The sequence below is a fragment of the Pseudophryne corroboree genome, chromosome 1 (genome assembly GCF_028390025.1).
Source record: "Pseudophryne corroboree isolate aPseCor3 chromosome 1, aPseCor3.hap2, whole genome shotgun sequence".
Lineage (NCBI taxonomy): Eukaryota > Metazoa > Chordata > Amphibia > Anura > Myobatrachidae > Pseudophryne > Pseudophryne corroboree.
This window is the reverse complement of record NC_086444.1, coordinates 953,834,311-953,854,807: the sequence shown is the minus strand read 5'-3', so window position 1 is coordinate 953,854,807 and position 20,497 is coordinate 953,834,311. Positions and strand designations below refer to the sequence as shown.

At 47.7% G+C, this 20,497-nt stretch overlaps 1 protein-coding gene across 2 annotated transcripts in view; it reads left to right on the top strand.

Moving 5' to 3' along the window:
* Positions 1-382: 382 nt before the first annotated feature.
* KLHL2 (kelch like family member 2) overlaps positions 383-20,497 on the top strand; it is a 312,617-nt gene continuing 292,502 nt past the window's right edge. For both annotated transcript variants that reach the window (XM_063920432.1, XM_063920431.1), the window contains exon 1: positions 383-842. Coding sequence is in view for 1 of the 2 variants with exons in the window: in XM_063920431.1 (XP_063776501.1) it covers positions 775-842 (68 nt within the window). In the remaining variant the exon portion in view is untranslated. The remainder of the gene's footprint in view (positions 843-20,497) is intronic.

Below are 20,497 nucleotides of genomic sequence, written 5' to 3'. Positions count from 1 at the left end.
AGCGATCAACTCGGAATGACCCCCCAATGCCCAGATGTACCCTTTGGCTCATATATTGCATGTAAATCTGGCTCTGGTGCTAGCCAGTACCTCCTGAGCCATTTAGCTCACGGTAGATGCTAGATCCAAGGGGCGTAAGGGACCTTTTCCGTCAGCTTTAGCTCACCCCACTCACTGTTCAAAGCTGCTGGTGTGAAAGGGGTATAGGTGGCAATCCTACTCCCTAGAAGACCTGTAGCTCGCCGGCCACATACAGCACTCCTGCACAACACACCATCCTTAGCATCCTGACTATAGAATATTTGCTCCCTGTCCTAGGTGAGCGCAGACAGAGATTACCCCGAGCTCTGGCTATGTACAATGAGCCTGTGCCGCGGGAATGCTGCTGCTGCTGCTGCCGCCTCATCCTGTGAGCCGGGGACATTGAGGTCTTCCACAAGCAGAGGGAGCCACTGCTTTCCGATAGCACCGTCCTAATTGGCTCAGCGCTGAATGCCAGATCAGGATGTGGATACGGAGCCGCGTACCAGAGTATAGCACCCGCTGCCCATAGACAGCCTCGGAGCGGCTCCTCACACAACCCGGCGCCGCTGACCTCCGCTTCCACAGCTGGATCACACTCACGGGCGAGAGGACTGGGACCAGAGGGGGATACAGCCGCGCTCAGTGCCTGCACCAGGAGAGGAGCTGAGGACAGCCCGGGGATGGAATGATCGGGGAGCCGGGAGAGCTGAGCGCTGCTGTTGCGGGGACTCCGCTCCGCCGGCCCGTGGCATGGTGCTGACATCCGCCCGCAGTGCTACCGCGGCTAGCAGCATGGAGACGCCGCCTGTCCCCGCAGTGTAAGGACCCGTCTGCTCCTGCACCAGCAGCTGCTGCTGCACATAGACACGGCGGGGAGGCAGCACTCTATGGGCATGCACATGTCAGTGCAGTACTGCACATACACACTGGGAGACTTATACTGTATGTGTGTGTGGTGCTATATGGGCACATGTCAGTGCAGTGGTGCACATATGTGTATGCAGGGATCTCTGTATGTTACATGCCAGGGCTAGGCTGCTAGCATGTGCTTCGTGCCTGCCTGACAGCTCTGTAGACTCGTCAGAGATTGCCTCTGAATGAACTTCCAGTGGTCAGTAACCCCAGCAGGGTGTGTGTGGCTGGGCTGGCCCGCATGACATGATGCTGCCTGTAGTATGGGGGAAGCCCAGCTTATATTATTGTTTATTAAATCATAGCTTGGTTTTCCAGCCAGTGTTAGCTTAGCATATGCTGTTCCTACACTAACCATTTCATGTAGGCAGTAACCTGGCACAGAGACTGCTGGGGAGCATGGGTGGTACAGTAGATAAAGCCATTATTTTAGTGTTTTATTCAGAATCCTACTGTGCTTGTATACTGTATCTGTACTGCTTTGCACTAGATCAGCACACTGTAGATGCAGGATACATACCTCCCAACATGACCCTCTCCAGGAGGGACAGAATGCTCTGCTCCTGGACTTTTCTCTTAATATATGATTGCCATCACCTGTGCTGCAACATCTTTCTTATCCATTAACTAGTTCAATACAGGTGCTGACAATCATAAATGAAAAGTCCAGAAGTAGAGCATTGTGTCCCTCCTGGAGAGGGTCCTATTGGGAGGTATGAGGATATACTGCACCACACTCTTCCTGTCAGGAGTACATATACAGTATAAGGCTTTCCTGTTATGTGGGACAGAAGGACATGAATCACTTTTCCTCTGCAGAAAAACATGTTTTGCGTGTGAAACATGAAGAATAACTTAATAAGTAATTGTTGACAGGCCACTAGTTCTTCTAAGTACACACAAGAGTACATCCTGAGCTGTAAGACTGCTTTTGTTGTTGTGGTGGCAGCTGGATGTGAGACAGGTGCTTGGGAGCAATGTTTTGTCTTCATAAAGCAGTTTATACTTCCTTAGTAATGAGGTACATGTACAGTATCCATCTTTGAAGGGGCAAAGCTTTCCTCTCAGTTGCTCTGTAGTCTTCTGCATTGTCGTCTTGCAGCCATGAAGAAAACCCAGGCAAACTCTTACTCTGTGACAGATAGTTTAGTTCCTCAGTGTAAGCAATGATTCAGTCTTTAGAGGAAGGCCATGCTGTGTAGTGTCAGTGATTTCATAATATGCAGCAGGAATAGTCAGCCCTCTTGCATCGCATGGCAAGCTATGTCTTCCTAATATTGTTTGCTTATATGTAAGTATATTTTATTTTTTAAACTGAGAACCGCTGGTTTATTTATATTGCAGAATTACTCATCTTGCGTTTTCTATTGGGTACATTTACTCCAAAAGAGACTGTATTTAACAGCACCTTTGTGTATCATTTTTCTGATGTCACTGGGAAACCAGCTTCATACCTGAGGGCCCATCTACTTTTGTAGGCTTGTGGATACCCTGAAATGATCATGGTGTATTCATATTATCTTCTGAAATACCATTCTGCTTATTGTCAGTAATGTGTTGAATTTATCATGAGCCTGTCTGCATTGTGTGTAACTATTGTGTGTTTGAATATTTTTATTAGCTTTTTAGATGTATACGGGCAACAAGTTCCACTTGTTTTGTCGCAGTTTCAGAAAGTAATCACTAACCTGCTCCTCATCTGTACCTGTGGGTAATGACTTCAGTGTCTGTTTATATTTTAATATAAATAATAAAAAGAATACACTTCCGAATGGGTGTAGGGACTAAAACCCCTGCACTATAATGGGTGCCATGGATGGGGCAATATCTCGTCTAAACTAGCTTACAAAAAAGATGTCACCCACATTTTAATAAGAGGTCTGCTGTCTTTCACGTGATGTGCCCCAGATCAGCTATTGTCTGGTTGCATACTAAGTTGTTGCTCGTATGCAACCCGCTCCTCACTGTCATTTTGCAAACACATACTGCAGCATGGCAGTTAGGAGCTGATTGGCTGGTACTTTATCACTCTTTATCCGTCTCCACTTTAGCACTTTTAAAGACAATGCATTTGGGCCTATGTACTAAGCATTGGAGAGAGCTAAAGTACCAGCCAATCCGCTCCTGTCATGTTACAGGCTGTGTTTGAAAAATGACAGGAGCTGGTTGGTTGGTACTTTATCTTCGTTCACATTCTCTCTCCAAAGCTTAGTACATAGACCCCATATTGACATTGATATTAGGATGTGACTAGTGCAGGTTTTGAAAAATGCCCGCTGCACAGTACTGGGAGAACCCTCATCAGTGAGGGGGTTAAATAATCCATCACAAAAAAAGTGAAATCTTTTATTGACACAACTATCACCTGCCAGGAGATGGTGTAAACTTTTGCACACTTGCAGTTACTACCCGCAGTGACATCACAGTTTGATGCGCTCATTTTACGGTTGTATGCCGGTGACAGCGCACATGAACACTAGATTGTGATATGCATAGTCCACCCATCATTCCTGTGCCCAGGGGGCTCCGCAGGTAATGCAAGTGATTAGAAAGAGCTTCATGTGAAGGGACTACTACTGTACAGCTTAAATGCAGTTTACATTCATGGTTCATACAGTACATTACCACTTAGGGTGTTAATGGTCTTTATACTAGGTTCACTAATTGCTGACTGGTGTATTTGCAATAAGAACACTTTGATTTGTGTAATCCTCTCCATTACTGGTGCAACCCCCACACCTCCCTTTCTCACACATTATGCCATACACCCCTGATGCTTCTGACCTTGGCAGATGGGGCCAGCATCCTTGGCTGCACAGGCTGTGAATGTGGTGCTTGGCTGTGACATCAGAGCCCAGCGCAGCACTGTCATTGAGGAACAGCAGCTTCACATGAAAGAAGTTTCTGGCTGGTTCTCCTCGGTGTTAGTATCTGACGATTCATTTGTAGGCACCGTGCAGGCATTACTAAATAAGTAACATGTCAGCCATTCAATGGCTTAGGAAACCACAGAGGTTGCCCCAATTGGCAGCATCAGTCATATACCTCTATGAATAACGTGTCTGTGATTTTGTTAATTTCTCTAACGTCCTAGTGGATGCTGGGGACTCCGTAAGGACCATGGGGAATAGACGGGCTCCGCAGGAGACAGGGCACTCTAAGAAAGAATTAGGACTACTGGTGTGCACTGGCTCCTCCCTCTATGTCCCTCCTTCAGACCCCAGTTAGAATCTGTGCCCGGTCAGAGCTGGGTGCACTTTAGTGAGCTCTCCTGAGCTTGCTAATAAGAAAGTATTTTATTAGGATTTTTTTATTTTCAGAGAGATCTGCTGGCAACAGACTCTCTGCTACGTGGGACTGAGGGGAGAGAAGCAAACCTACTAACTGCGGATAGGTCGTGCTTCTTGCTACTGGACACCATTGGTTCCAGAGGGATCGAACACAGGAACTCACCCTTGGTCGTCCGATCCCGGAGCCGCGCCGCCGTCCCCCTCGCAGAGCCAGAAGACAGAAGCCGGCAAGAGAAGCAAGAAGACATCAAAATTGGCGGCAGAAGACTCCTGTCTTCATATGAGGTAGCGCACAGCACTGCAGCTGTGCGCCATTGCTCCCACATTAAACCCGCACACTCCGGTCACTGTAGGGTGCAGGGCGCAGGGGGTGGGGGGCGCCCTGGGCAGCAATTGAGTACCTCCTGGCATAATAGAGCATATATACAGCTGGGCACTGTATATATGCATGAGCCCCCGCCATTATTTTTCACAAAATCGCGGGACAGAAGCCCGCCGCTGAGGGGGCGGGGCTTCTTCCTCAGCACTCACCAGCGCAATTTTGTCTCCACAGCTCCGCTGAGAGGAAGCTCCCCAGGCTCTTCCCTGCAGAATCACGGTAGAAAGAGGGTAAAAAGAGAGGGGGGGCACATAAATTTAGCGCAAAATCACTAATACAGCAGCTACTGGGTAAACACTAAGTTACTGTGTAATTCCTGGGTTATATAGTGCTGGGGTGTGTGCTGGCATACTCTCTCTCTGTCTCTCCAAAAGGCCTTGTGGGGGTTCTGTCCTCAAATAGAGCATCCCCTGTGTGTGTGGTGTGTCGGTACGATTGTGTCGACATGTTTGACGAGGAAGGCTATGTGGAAGCAGAGCAGGTGCAGATGAATGTGGGGTCTCCGCTGACGGCGCCGACACCTGATTGGATGGATATGTGGAAGGTGTTAAATGATAATGTAAACTCCTTGCATAAAAGGTTGGATAAAGCTGAAGCCTTGGGACAGTCAGGGTCTCAACCCATGCCTGATCCTACAGCGCAGAGGCCGTCAGGGTCTCAGAAGCGCCCACTATCCCAGATTGTTGACACAGATATCGACACGGATTCTGACTCCAGTGTCGATGGCGATGATGCAAAGTTGCAGCCTAAAATGGCTAAAGCCATCCGCTACATGATTATAGCAATGAAGGATGTATTGCACATTTCAGAGGTAAACCCGGTCCCTGACAAGAGGGTTTATATGTTTGGGGAAAAAAGGCAAGAAGTGACTTTTCCCCCTTCACATGAGTTAAATGAGTTATGTGAAAAAGCTTGGGATTCTCCTGATAGGAAAGTGCAGATTTCCAAACGGTTACTTATGGCGTATCCTTTCCCGCCAACGGACAGGTTACGCTGGGAATCCTCCCCTAGGGTAGACAAAGCTTTGACACGCTTATCTAAGAAGGTGGCCCTGCCGTCACAGGATACGGCCTCCCTAAAGGATCCTGCGGATAGGAAGCAGGAAGGTATCCTGAAGTCCGTTTATACACATTCAGGTACCCTACTGAGGCCGGCAATTGCGTCGGCCTGGATGTGTAGTGCTGTAGCAGCATGGACAGATACTCTGTCTGAGGAACTTGATACCTTGGACAAGGATACTATATTACTGACCCTGGGGCATATAAAAGACGCTGTCCTATATATGAGGGATGCCCAAAGAGACATTTGCCTACTGGGCTCTAGAATAAATGCAATGTCAATTTCTGCCAGAAGGGTCCTGTGGACTCGGCAATGGACAGGTGATGCCGACTCAAAAAAGCACATGGAGGTTTTACCTTATAAGGGTGAGGAATTGTTTGGGGACGGTCTCTCGGACCTAGTTTCCACAGCTACGGCTGGGAAGTCAAATTTTTTGCCATATATTCCCTCACAACCGAAGAAAGCACCGTATTACCAAATGCAGTCCTTTCGATCGCAAAGAGGCAAGAAAGTCCGAGGTGCATCTTTGCTTGCCAGAGGCTGGGGTAGAGGAAAGAAGCTGCACAATACAGCTAGTTCCCAGGAACAGAAGTCCTCCCCGGCTTCCACTAAATCCACCGCATGACGCTGGGGCTCCACAGGTGGAGCCAGGAGCGGTGGGGGCGCATCTCTGAAATTTCAGCCACCAGTGGGTTCGCTCACAGGTGGATCCCTGGGCTATACAGATTGTGTCTCAGGGATACAAGCTGGAATTCGAAGTGATGCCCCCTCACCGTTACCTCAAATCGGCCCTGCCAGCTTCCCCCATAGAAAGGGAAGTAGTGTTAGCGGCAATTCACAAATTATATCTCCAGCAGGTGGTGGTACAGGTTCCCCTCCCTCAACAGGGAAGGGGTAACTATTCCACAATGTTTGTGGTTCCGAAACCGGACGGTTCGGTCAGACCCATATTGAATTTAAAATCCCTGAACATTTACCTGAAAAGGTTCAAGTTCAAGATGGAATCACAGAGGGCGGTTATTGCGAGCCTGGAAGAGGGAGATTTTATGGTGTCTCTGGACATAAAGGATGCTTACCTGCATGTCCCCATTTATCCACCTCATCAGGAGTACCTCAGATTTGTGGTACAGGACTGTTATTACCAATTCCAGACGTTGCCGTTTGGTCTGTCCACGGCACCGAGAATATTTACCAAGGTAATGGCAGAAATGATGGTGCTTCTGCGAAAGCAAGGAGTTACAATTATCCCATACTTGGACGATCTCCTCATAAAGGCGAGGTCCAGAGAGCAGTTGCTGATCAGCGTAGCACACTCTCGGGAGGTGTTACAACAGCGCGTCTGGATTCTGAATATTCCAAAGTCGCAGCTGATTCCTACGACGAGACTGCCCTTCCTGGGCATGATTCTGGGCACAGAGCAGAAGAAGGTGTTTCTCCCGGAGGAGAAGGCCCAGGAGCTCGGAGACCTCTTAAAACCAAAACGGGTGTCGGTGCATCAATGCTTGCGAGTCCTGGGAAAGATGGTGGCGTCATACGAAGCCATTCCCTTTGTCAGGTTCCATGCGAGGACCTTTCAGTGGGATCTGTTGGACAAGTGGTCCGGATCGCATCTTCAGACGCATCGGCTGATCACCCTATCCCCCAGGGCCAGGGTGTCGCTACTGTGGTGGCTGCAGGGTGCTCACCTTCTCGAGGGCCGCAGGTTCGGCATACAGGACTGGGTCCTGGTGACCACGGATGCAAGCCTCCGAGGGTGGGGGGCAGTCACTCAGGGAAGAAACTTCCAGGGGCTGTGGTCAAGTCAGGAGACTTGTCTGCACATCAATATCCTGGAACTAAGGGCCATATACAACGCCCTGAGTCAAGCGGAGCCTCTGCTTCGCAACCAACCGGTGCTGATTCAGTCAGACAACATCACCGCGGTGGCTCATGTAAACCGCCAGGGCGGCACAAGAAGCAGGGTGGCGATGGCAGAAGCCACCAGAATTCTTCGCTGGGCGGAGAATCATGTGCAAGCACTGTCAGCAGTGTTCATTCCGGGAGTGGACAACTGGGAAGCAGACTTCCTCAGCAGGCACGACCTCCACCCTGGAGAGTGGGGACTTCATCAAGAAGTCTTCACACAGATTACAAATCTATGGGAACTGCCACAGGTGGACATGATGGCATCCCGCCTCAACAAAAAGCTACAAAGGTATTGCGCCAGGTCAAGAGACCCTCAGGCGATAGCTGTGGACGCACTAGTGACACCGTGGGTGTTCCAGTCGGTTTATGTGTTTCCTCCTCTTCCTCTCATACCCAAGGTGCTGAGAATCGTAAGAAAAAGAGGAGTGAGAACAATACTCATTGTTCCGGATTGGCCAAGAAGGACTTGGTACCCGGAACTGCAAGAAATGCTCACAGAGGACCCATGGCCTCTGCCTCTCAGACAGGATCTGTTGCAACAGGGGCCCTGTCTGTTTCAAGACTTACCGCGGCTGCGTTTGACGGCATGGCGGTTGAACGCCGGATCCTAGCGGAAAAAGGCATTCCGGATGAAGTTATTCCTACGCTGATAAAGGCTAGGAAGGACGTGACAGTAAAACATTATCACCGTATATGGCGAAAATATGTTGCTTGGTGTGAGGCCAGGAAGGCCCCTACAGAGGAATTCCAGCTGGGCCGTTTCCTTCACTTCCTACAGTCGGGAGTGACTATGGGCTTAAAATTAGGGTCCATAAAGGTCCAGATTTCGGCCCTATCCATTTTCTTTCAAAAGGAACTGGCTTCTCTTCCTGAGGTTCAGACGTTTGTAAAGGGAGTGCTGCATATTCAGCCCCCTTTTGTGCCACCAGTGGCACCTTGGGATCTTAACGTGGTGTTGAGTTTCCTGAAATCTCACTGATTTGAGCCACTTAAGACCGTGGAGTTAAAGTATCTCACGTGGAAAGTGGTCATGCTATTGGCCTTAGCTTCGGCAAGGCGTGTGTCAGAATTGGCGGCTTTGTCATGTAAAAGCCCCTATCTGGTTTTCCATATGGACAGGGCAGAATTACGGACTCGTCCGCAATTTCTGCCGAAGGTGGTGTCATCTTTTCATTTGAACCAACCTATTGTGGTGCCTGCGGCTACTCGTGACTTGGAGGATTCCAAGTTACTAGATGTAGTCAGGGCTTTGAAGATTTATGTAGCCAGAACGGCTGGAGTCAGGAAAACTGACTCGCTGTTTATCCTGTATGCATCCAACAAGCTGGGTGCTCCTGCTTCAAAGCAGACTATTGCTCGCTGGATCTGTAACACGATTCAGCAGGCTCATTCTGCGGCTGGATTGCTGCATCCAAAATATGTAAAAGCCCATTCCACAAGGAAGGTGGGCTCTTCTTGGGTGGCTTCCCGAGGGGTCTCGGCATTACAGCTTTGCCGAGCAGCTACTTGGTCGGGTTCAAACACGTTTGCAAAATTCTACAAGTTTGATACCCTGGCTGAGGAGGACCTTGTGTTTGCTCATTCGGTGCTGCAGAGTCATCCGCACTCTCCTGCCCGTTTGGGAGCTTTGGTATAATCCCCATGGTCCTTACGGAGTCCCCAGCATCCACTAGGACGTTAGAGAAAATAAGATTTTACTTACCGGTAAATCTATTTCTCGTAGTCCGTAGTGGATGCTGGGCGCCCGTCCCAAGTGCAGACTTCTTCTGCAATACTTGTATATAGTTATTGATCAACTAAGGGTTATGTTATGTTTGCATCAGGTTGTCTGATGCTCTGTTGTTGTTCATACTGTTAACTGGGTAGGTTATCACAAGTTATACGGTGTGATTGGTGTGGCTGGTATGAGTCTTACCCTGGATTCCAAAATCCTTTCCTTGTACTGTCAGCTCTTCCGGGCACAGTTTCCTTAACTGAGGTCTGGAGGAGGGACATAGAGGGAGGAGCCAGTGCACACCAGTAGTCCTAATTCTTTCTTAGAGTGCCCTGTCTCCTGCGGAGCCCGTCTATTCCCCATGGTCCTTACGGAGTCCCCAGCATCCACTACGGACTACGAGAAATAGATTTACCGGTAAGTAAAATCTTATTATTATGTTATGGATGATGATGAGTCTGAGGGACATGCTGGAAGTAGATTCAGAACAAGTGGTCCAATAAATGGCTTTAACACTGACTGGATAGTGCAGAGTATGGTGGTTTAAGGGTGAAAGTGGTTAAAAATAAGAATGACCGTTTTCTTTAAACCCGCTGGGTACGGGATCCCGGCCACCAGAATTCCTGCAGGGGGTGTGCGCAAAGAAGCCCCTACAGGCTCGCTGCACTCGCCGCGCTATGGGTTCGGTGGCTCGCTGTGCTCACCACAGGTTCTATTCCCATTCTATGGGTGTCATGGACACCCACGTGTGGGAATTGCCCTCAGGCCCTGCTGGCATTCTGGCGGCCGGGATCCTGGCATCGGTATGTTGACTGCTGGTATCGTGACTACATCCCTGTTAATCAATGATTTATTATTGTTGGATAAGTAGTTTTCTCTTACATCCTAGAGGATGCTGGGGACTCCGTAAGGACCATGGGGTATAGACGGGCTCCGCAGGAGACATGGGCACTATAAAGAACTTTTAGTATGGATGTGCACTGGCTCCTCCCTCTATGCCCCTCCTCCAGACCTCAGTTAGATCCTGTGCCCAGAGGAGATTGGGTGCACTACAGGGGAGCTCTCCTGAGTTTCTCTGAAAAATAATTTTGTTAGGTTTTTTATTTTCAGGGAGCACTGCTGGCAACAGGCTCCCTGCATCGTGGGTCTGAGGAGAGGGAAGCAGACCTACTTAAGTGATAGGCTCTGCTTCTTAGGCTACTGGACACCATTAGCTCCAGAGGGAGTCTGAACGCAGGTCTCCCCCCGCCGTTCGTCCCAGAGCCGCGCCGCCGTCCTCCTCACAGAGCCGGAAGATAGAAGCCTGGTGAGTATAAGAAGAAAAGAAGACTTCAAGGCGGCAGAAGACTTCAGATCTTCCATGAGGTAAGCGTGCAGCGGTAACGCTGCGCGCCATTGCTCCCACACACTACACATACTGGCAGGCACTGTTGGGTGCAGGGTGCAGGGGGGGGGCGCCCTGGGCAGCAATATAAACCTCTAGGCTGGCATTTATATTGATATAGGCTGCAGAGGCAGTTAGTGGATAAATCCCCCGCCAGTTTTTATAAAATTAAGCGGGACTGAAGCCCGCCGCTGGAGGGGGCAGAGCTTGGTCCCTCAGCACTAACCAGCGCCATTTTCTCCACAGAGCACTGCAGAGACGCTGGCTCCCCGGATTCTCCCCTGCTGAACACGGTGACAGAGGGCAGAAAAAGAGGGGGGGGGCACTTGTATGGTTCAGTGAGTGTTTAACACGGTTATTATATATAAAAGCGCTATATATGGGAATTTGTTTCCTCTCTCTCTGTCTCTCCAAAGGGCCTTGTTGGGGAACTGTCCCCTTATAGATATATCCCTGTGTGTGTGGGGGTGTCGGTACGCGTGTGTCGGCATGTCTGAAGCGGAAGGCTCATCTAAGGAGGAGGTGGAGCAGATGATTGTGGTGTCTCCGACGGCAACGCCGACTCATGATTGGATGGACATGTGGAATGTTTTAAATGCAAATGTGACCTTATTACATAAGAGATTGGACAAAGCAGAGTCCAGGGAAAAAGCAGGGAGTCAATCCACGGCTTCGACTGGGTCACCGGCCCTTCTGGGTCTCAAAAACGTCCCATATTCCAAATAGCAGACACTGATACCGACACGGATTCTGACTCCAGTGTCGACTATGATGAGGCGAGGTTACACCCAAGGGTGGCCAAAAGTATTCATTATATGATTATTGCAATAAAAGATGTTTTGCATATCACAGATGACCCCTCTGCTCCTGACACGAGGGTGCGCATGTATAAGGAAAAGAGACCTGAGGTTACCTTTCCCCCATCTCATGAGCTGAACGAGTTTTTTGAAAAAGCTTGGGAAACTCCAGACAAAAAACTGCAGATTCCCAAGAGGATTCTAATAGCGTACCCTTTCCCTGCACAGGACAGGGTACGGTGGGAATCTTCGCCCAGGGTGGACAAGGCTTTAACGCGTCTGTCCAAGAAGGTGGCGCTGCCGTCTCCAGACACGGTAGCCCTCAAGGATCCTGCGGATCGCAGACAGGAGACTACCTTAAAATCTATCTATACGCATTCGGGTGCTTTACTCAGACCGGCAATTGTATCGGCGTGGGTTTGTAGCGCAGTAGCAGCTTGGACAGATACCTTGTCAGCTGACCTGGATACCCTAGACAGGGATACCATTTTATTGATCTTAGGTCACATTAAAGACGCAGTCTTATATATGAGGGACGCTCAGAGAGACGTTGGGCTGCTAGGTTCAAGAGCCAACGCCATGACGATTTCTGCTAGACGAGCCCTGTGGACCCGACAATGGACGGGTGATGCCGACTCAAAGAAGCATATGGAGGTTTTACCTTACAAAGGTGAAGTTTTATTTGGGGATGGTCTCGCGGACCTGGTTTCCACAGCTACCGCGGGTAAATCTATTTTTTTGCCTTTTGTTCCCCCATAGCAAAAGAAAACTCTACAATATCAGATGCAGTCCTTTCGGTCGCATAAGTCCAGAAGAGGTCGGGGCTCCTCGTTCCTCGCCAGAGGTAAGGGTAGAGGAAAGAGAACGCCTGCTTCGGCTAGTTCCCAGGAGCAGAAGTCCTCCCCGGCTTCTGCTAAATCCACCGCATGACGCTGGGGCTCCACTGAGGGAGTCCGCACCGGTGGGGGCACGTCTTCGACTCTTCAGCCAGGTCTGGGTTCTTTCAGACGTGGATCCTTGGGCGATGGAAATTGTATCCCAAGGCTACAAACTGGAATTCGAAGAGGTGCCCCCTCGCCGATTTTTCAAGTCGGCCTTGCCAGCTTCTCCCCCGGAGAGGGAAGTAGTATTGGCTGCAATTCAAAAGCTGTGTCAACAGCAAGTGATTGTCAAGGTTCCCCTGGTCCAACAGGGAAAAGGGTACTATTCAACCCTGTTCGTGGTCCCGAAGCCGTATGGTTCGGTCAGACTCATTTTGAATCTAAAATCCCTAAACCTGTACTTGAAAAAGTTCAAATTCAAGATGGAATCGCTCAGGGCAGTGATCTCCAGCCTGGAAGGGGGGGATTTTATGGTATCACTGGACGTGAAGGATGCCTACCTTCATGTCCCCATATAGCCTCCTCATCAGGAGTACCTGATATTCGCTGTACAGGACTGTCATTACCAGTTTCAGACATTGCCGTTTGGGCTTTCCACTGCACCGAGGATTTTCACCAAGGTGATGGCGGAGATGATGGTGCTCCTGCGCAGGCGAGGAGTCACAATTATCCCGTACTTGGACGATCTCCTGATAAAAGTGAGATCGAGAGATCAATTGCTAAAGAGCGTGTCGCTCTCCCTGAGAGTGCTACAACAGCACGGTTGGATTCTCAATCTGCCAAAGTCACAATTGGTTCCAACGACTCGACTATCATTCCTATGCATGATTCTGGACACGGAACAGAAGAGGGTTTTTCTCCCAATGGAAAAAGCCCAGGACCTCCAGAACATGGTCAGAGACCTGCTAAAACCAAAAAGAGTGTCTGTTCATCAATGCACTCGAGTTCTGGGGAAAATGGTAGCAGCCTAAGAGGCCATCCCCTTCGGCAGGTTCCATGCGAGGACATTTCAGTGGGACCTTCTGGACAAGTGGTCAGGGTCTCATCTACAACTACATCAGAAGATAAGCCTGTCCCCCAGGGCCAGGGTGTCTTTCCTGTGGTGGCTGCAGAGTGCTCGCCTTCTAGAGGGTCGCAGGTTCGGCATTCAGGACTGGGTTCTATTAACCACGGACGTGAGCCTCAGAGGCTGGGGAGCAGTCACACAAGGAAGAAATTTTCAGGGACTATGGTCAAGCCAGGAGACTTGTCTACACATCAACGTGCTGGAATTGAGGGCCATATACAACGGCCTACGACAAGCGGAGAATCTTCTTCGCGACCTACCGGTGCTGATTCAATCAGACAACGTAACAGCCGTGGCTCATATAAACCGCCAAGGCGGGACAAGGAGCAGAGTGGCAATGGCGGAAGCCACCAGGATTCTTCGCTGGGCGGAAAATCACGTAAGCGTTCTGTCAGCGGTCTTCATACCGGGAGTGGACAACTGGGAAGCAGACTCCCTCAGCAGACACGATCTCCATACAGGAGAGTGGGGTCTTCATCAAGAAGTCTTTGCAGAGATAACAAGTCGTTGGGGACTTCCTCAAATAGACATGATGGCGTCACTCCTCAACAAAAAGCTTCGGAGGTATTGTGCCAGGTCAAGGGACCCTCAGGCAGTAGCGGTAGACGCCATAGTGACACCATGGGTGTTTCAGTCGGTCTATGTGTTCCCTCCTCTGCCTATCATCTCAAAAATATTGAGAATCATAAGACGAAAAAGAGTACAGACAATACTCGTTCCAGATTGGCCTCGAAGGGCCTGGTATTCGGATCTTCAGGAAATGATCACAGAAGATTCATGGCCTCTTCCTCTCAGGGAGGACCTGTTGCAGCAGGGGCCCTGCGTATTCCAAGACTTACCGCGGCTACGTTTGACGGCATGGCGGTTGAACACCGAATCCTAGCTGGGAGAGGTATTCCGGAGGAAGTCATCCCTACTCTGATAAAGGCTAGGAAGGAGGTGACGGCGAAACATTATCACCGTATCTGGAGGAAGTATGTATCTTGGTGTGAAGCCAAGAATGCTCCTACGGAAGATTTCCATCTGGGACGTTTTCTCCACTTTCTACAGACAGGAGTGGGTATGGGCCTGAAGTTAGGCTCCATTAAGGTACAGATTTCGGCCCTATCTATATTCTTTCAGAAGGAATTGGCTTCTCTCCCAGAAGTCCAGACTTTTGTGAAGGGAGTGCTGCACATCCAGCCTCCTTTTGTGCCCCCGGTGGCACCTTGGGACCTTAACGTGGTGTTAAGGTTCCTAAAATCTCAATGGTTTGAACCTCTTCAAACGGTGGAATTAAAATTTCTCACTTGGAAGGTGGTCATGTTATTGGCCCTGGCATCTGCAATGCGGGTGTCCGAATTGGCGGCCTTGTCTCACAAGAGTCCCTATTTGATTTTCCATGTGGATAGAGCTGAGTTGAGGACTCGTCCTCAATTTTTGCCTAAGGTGGTTTCTTCATTTCATGTGAACCAACCTATTGTGGTGCCTGTGGCTACGGGTGACTTGGAGGACTCCAAGTCGCTGGATGTAGTCTGGGCCTTAAAAATGTATGTAGCCAGGCCGGCTAGGGTTAGGAAAACGGAGGCTCTGTTTGTCCTGAATGCAGCCAACAAGGTTGGCGCTCCTGCGTCTAAGCAGACTATTGCTCGCTGGATCTGTACCACGATTCAGCAGGCTCATTCTACGGCTGGATTGCAGTTACCAGATTCGGTAAAGGCCCATTCCAATAGGAAGGTGGGCTCTTCTTGGGCGGCTGCCCGAGGCGTCTCGGCGTTACAGCTTTGCCGAGCAGCTACTTGGTCGGGTTCAAACACTTTTGCAAAATTCTACAAGTTTAATACCCTGGCTGAAGAGGACCTCGCGTTTGCTCAATCGGTGCTGCAGAGTCATCCGTACTCTCCCGCCCGATTTGGAGCTTTGGTATAAACCCCATGGTCCTTACGGAGTCCCCAGCATCCTCTAGGACGTAAGAGAAAATAAGATTTTAAACCTACCGGTAAATCTTTTTCTCCTAGTCCGTAGAGGATGCTGGGCGCCCGTCCCAGTGCGGACTGAATCTGGAAGACTTGTATATAGTTGTTGCTTACATAAGGGTTATGTTACAGTTGGGATCGGTCTTTGACTGATACTGTTTTTTGTTCATACTGTTAACTGGTTGCGTATATTCCAGGTTATACGGTGTGGTTGGTGTGGGCTGGTATGAATCTTGCCCTTAGATTAACAAAATCCTTTCCTCATATTGTCCATCTCCTCTGGGCACAGTTTCTCTAACTGAGGTCTGGAGGAGAGGCATAGAGGGAGGAGCCAGTGCACACCCATACTAAAAGTTCTTTATAGTGCCCATGTCTCCTGCGGAGCCCGTCTATACCCCATGGTCCTTACGGAGTTCCCAGCATCCTCTACGGACTAGGATAAAAAGATTTACCGGTAGGTTTAAAATCTTATTTTTTGGAATAGTAAAGTGACTCTATTCTGTTTAGTGCTGAAGTGACACTAGTTGGTGATGGCAGAAGTAATACTTTCTTGCTTAACCAAGGCAATCTAACTGGCAGCAATGAGCCACATCTAGCTTGCCATACTCTTTATTGTGGCTCTCACTTTACTCAGCGAAATGAACACTTTCCCTTATCAGGTTTTCAGAAAAGTGCTCTGGTTCCTTTTTGGGAAGTCAGTGCAGCATTAATTTGTAGATTCTCTTTGAAACCTTTTAAGAATACAATATATAGGTCAATCTGGCATCTGATGGGTCACGGTCCCATCTGGCATCATCGTGATCTACAGGCACTTAAGTTACTGCCTTCAAAAGTAGTGGTGATACTGACAAGTACAATAACAGTATATGTAGAGAGCTGCACAGGAAAACAATAATAGTATGTGTAGAGAGCTGGATTACAGGAAAACAATAACAGTATGTGTAGAGAGCTGGATTACAGGAAAACAATAACAGTATGTGTAGAGAGCTGGATTACAGGAAAACAATAACAGTATGTGTAGAGAGCTGGATTACAGGAAAACAATAACAGTATGTGTAGAGAGCTGGATTACAGGAAAACAATAACAGTATGTGTAGAGAGCTGGATTACAGGAAAACAATAACAGTATGTGTAGAGAGCTGGATTACAGGAAAACAATAACAGTGTGTGTAGAGAGCTGGATTACAGGAAAACAATAACAGTATCTGTAGAGAGCTGGATTACAGGAAAACAATAACAGTATGTGTAGAGCTGGATTACAGGAAAACAATAACAGTATGTGTAGAGAGCTGGATTACAGGAAAACAATAACAGTGTGTGTAGAGAGCTGGATTACAGGAAAACAATAACAGTATGTGTAGAGAGCTGGATTACAGGAAAACAATAACAGTATGTGTAGAGAGCTGGATTACAGGAAAACAATAACAGTATGTGTAGAGAGCTGGATTACAGGAAAACAATAACAGTATGTGTAGAGCTGGATTACAGGAAAACAATAACAGTATGTGTAGAGCTGGATTACAGGAAAAATAAGGCTGAAAATGAAGAAAGAAAAAAGCAAATCAGAGTGTCAGGGACATCAAAGGAAGTTGTGTAATGGGGTAGAGCAGTGGGGACTCTGAAGGTGCATGAAGGGAGTGATGTGCAAGTGAGATGGGGAAGGAGGTGACCGGGAAATAAGAAATATTATACTGATAGGAAGCAGTGCAATTCATGTGGGGAAATTGTGAGCTCAGACCTGCCTGTATAGGAAACTGCTTTGGCTCATGCTCTGCAGTGTGGCCTGAATTTAAAGAAAAAGTTGTCTGTGGTTGTTTGAAGAGGTCCTAGTGGTAAAACAACAACTGCTGTGCTGTGACAGCAGATCATTGCCTCTGGAATGTATGCAATCCGTGCATTGCTGTCAAGTCATACAGATGGAATTGTGTCCGGAAAGAATTCTGGTGACTGAGAACTATTTGGGGATATGCACTTGCATCATACAGAGGCTTACTCATCTGGTGTCATTGCTGCATCATGCACCAATAAACCAGACTCATAGTGACAGATGAACTTTGAGGTGCCTGCTGTTGTGCTGGAAATGAGCTGGGTTCCTTGCTGAGTTTGTACATTTCTATTTCCATTTCCTTTCCAACTCCTTTTCTTTGGCTATTCTGCAGGGTATTCTCCATTATGTAGAAGTTACTTTCTACTCAGAATCAGGGTTCCTAGTCATCTGCAGTTCCTATACTATACTGTATCTCTGAAACATGTAAATGGGCATATTCTCTCTAAAGGCGGGATGTACTAAGCATCGCATCCACAATGCGGTACATCCCGCCACTTACTGCGTATATACTAATCACATACAGTATGTACTTACAAATGCGATTAGTATTGCAGAGGACATCGCTCCCGATATAAGAGCTGTCTTTTGCAGTGTGTGTACTTCAGGGTTTAGGAATCGGGAGTCCCCCTGTGCATGCACGGAGTGACATGGCGGCCGTGGGGGCTGCTGGGAGGGATCCGATTGGATCCCTTTCGGGGAGTTGCATAAAGAAGCCCATGGGCGTTTAATGGGTTACGCCACCCAAAGATTGCATTACCCACCGGCTCCAAGCTCTGGAATGCTAGAGCTTTGCACTTACAGAAATACAGTTAAACCCCGAAAATGGGATTTTTTTTTTTTATTGCATTTTAGGCTTTAGAACACCCTGCCTTAAATATTTATAATATAATTTCTGCATAATTTTATGTATTCCTGCTGTGTACTAACAGCCTAATGCAGGAGATTCACAGAAGCCTCCTAGAAATGTCTAATTAGCACTGCAGATCACAGTCCCTATTATTTCAATGGGGACTACGGAATGACCCCTATGTACCAAACTCATTGTCATTGAAAACATATTCGGATTACCGTCTACTACACAGGCATGATGGACAAGCACCCCTTTCTTGTTCTGATGGGTTATTAAATACGGTTTTGTCTGTAATACCATTAGCTGTGTATTTTTGGTTTTAAATAGTTATTGATTAATTCAAGAGTCAGGGGCAGATGTATTAATCCTGGAGAAGTGATAAAGCATACCCTACAACATTTTACACATAAAAATCTGTACAAATGAGAAAAGTGGGCGTGGCCACGGCTTTTCCTATACTTTTAATGGAAGTTTGGAGAGCCAAAAATCGGTATAGACCATAAAAAAAGGTACAGTTGAAGTTGATAAAGCAGTGGAAGGTGAAACGCACCAGCCAATCAGCTCCAATATGTACATTTACATATTGGAGCTGATTGGCTGGTGCGTTATCACCTTGCACTTATCACTGCTTTATCACTTCTCCAGGCTTAATACATCTGCCCCTCAATACCGGTCAGTATGCTGACCACACACAGACATCTCTTTGCTTTGGACATTTACCAAATGACTGGACATGTGGTAAGTTTGTCAACATTTATGATGGGCCAAATGGGACAAAAGAATTCAAAACCGTTATTCTTCCCAGATTCAGGTTAGCTGTGAGATTTTTTGCAGTTAACAGCTGCACATTTTAGAATCAGATGAAGATAACTGTATTCCTAGATAGAGATATTCCTGGCAGCATGTGTAACATTCAGATACTGAAACCACTCTGCAGTTAGTTGATCAATCCTGAAAACCTCTCTTTTCTTATTGTGAAATCTTTATTTGACATTGGCACTGAATGTGCAAGCAGTCAGGCTTTTTAGGTACTTTTTATTTATCTTTGATATTTTTAACTGGATTCTATTGTTTCATCTTGCTGAGAGTTTTGACAGCACTGTTTCCCCTCATTCATAATTGGCAGAGCGAGTGCCTGTGATATTTTGTTTTGAAATATACTGAAGGTGCATGCACACTTACCAAGAAAGTAAACAATGTTGCTCATTGTCACCCTTCCTGAGCGACGTTGTTTATTATATTGGCCAGTGTGTATGCCGTCGAGTGATGCGCGGCCCCGCGGGTCGTTAATGACCCTCGCTGTCGGCCGTGTGTGCAGCTCAATTTGGACTGTTGGCCAAGACCTCATGCGTGGCCGGCCGCGGCATGACGTCACTAAGCGATATGGTCATCATATCTTTCAGTGTGTACGCACTGCCGCCGACTGCCCTGGCCCAGGAGGGGAAACACTAGGCGACATTGCTCATAGAGCGCATCGCCTAGTGTATACCCATCTTTAGTCTCTGACTAACAGAAAATTGCATGATTGAAACAGTGGAGAATAATGTTTAAGGAAAAGTGTGCATGCCTAGTATGTGAAAATGCAAATAAACACTATGTACTGTTTGTCTGTGCTGACAAAAATTCATGTGCATTTATAAATGTGTCCAGAATGCAAGCAGCATGGAACTTTTATTATTTGTTTCAGTAGTCCATGTATTGCAGTAGTTTCTAGCAGGTGTATTCTGTGCATGAACAAAAATGTAAATAAACAGGCTATTGAAACGAATGGGGGAAGATCTGTAAAGTTTAATTAAATAAAAAATCTCTTCAGTATTCCTCAGTCAGCTCTAGCACTGGGCAGTCTGGGCTGGTTCCCAGCAAAGCAGAGCGACCGGGAGCACAGGTTCCCCCTGCTACAACGCCTCAGCCACTCAAGATAAAGGTGGCTACATCTGTATAGATTGTACAGTGGTTTAGGGGCAGATTCAATTATCTACAGGATTTACCGTGTAGCTAAAGCTTTGCATGGAGCTATTCAATTACTGTTGACATTCTGTGTGGTAATCCCAGAGGGTGCACCTAACATGGCTTTTTCCTCTGTTACTTGGTGTTATGTTTTGCACTTGTATTAAAAATGCAAGCCGGATACAGCATTTACACAGCAATGGTAACTAGCCTTAAGCTGGCACAAAATGCTATTAAGCAAAATTGGCACGGTACAGTATATGCAATAAATTCCAATGTATCCAAAGTAAGCCCTGGCTCCAGTTAGCTGGCATTAGTGCAGCCATTGGATTCCACGTGTTTTTGCCCGCTGTGAGGCTGGTATAATGTTTCCCATTCATTTCTAAATTTTATTGAGCTACTGGAATTTAGCTAGTTGTATAACTCTGTGAAGGCTGTACATTGAGTAAGTACGTTTTTCCAATAGTGAAACATCCATTAGCTGATAACTTGTGGGTTTCCACCTG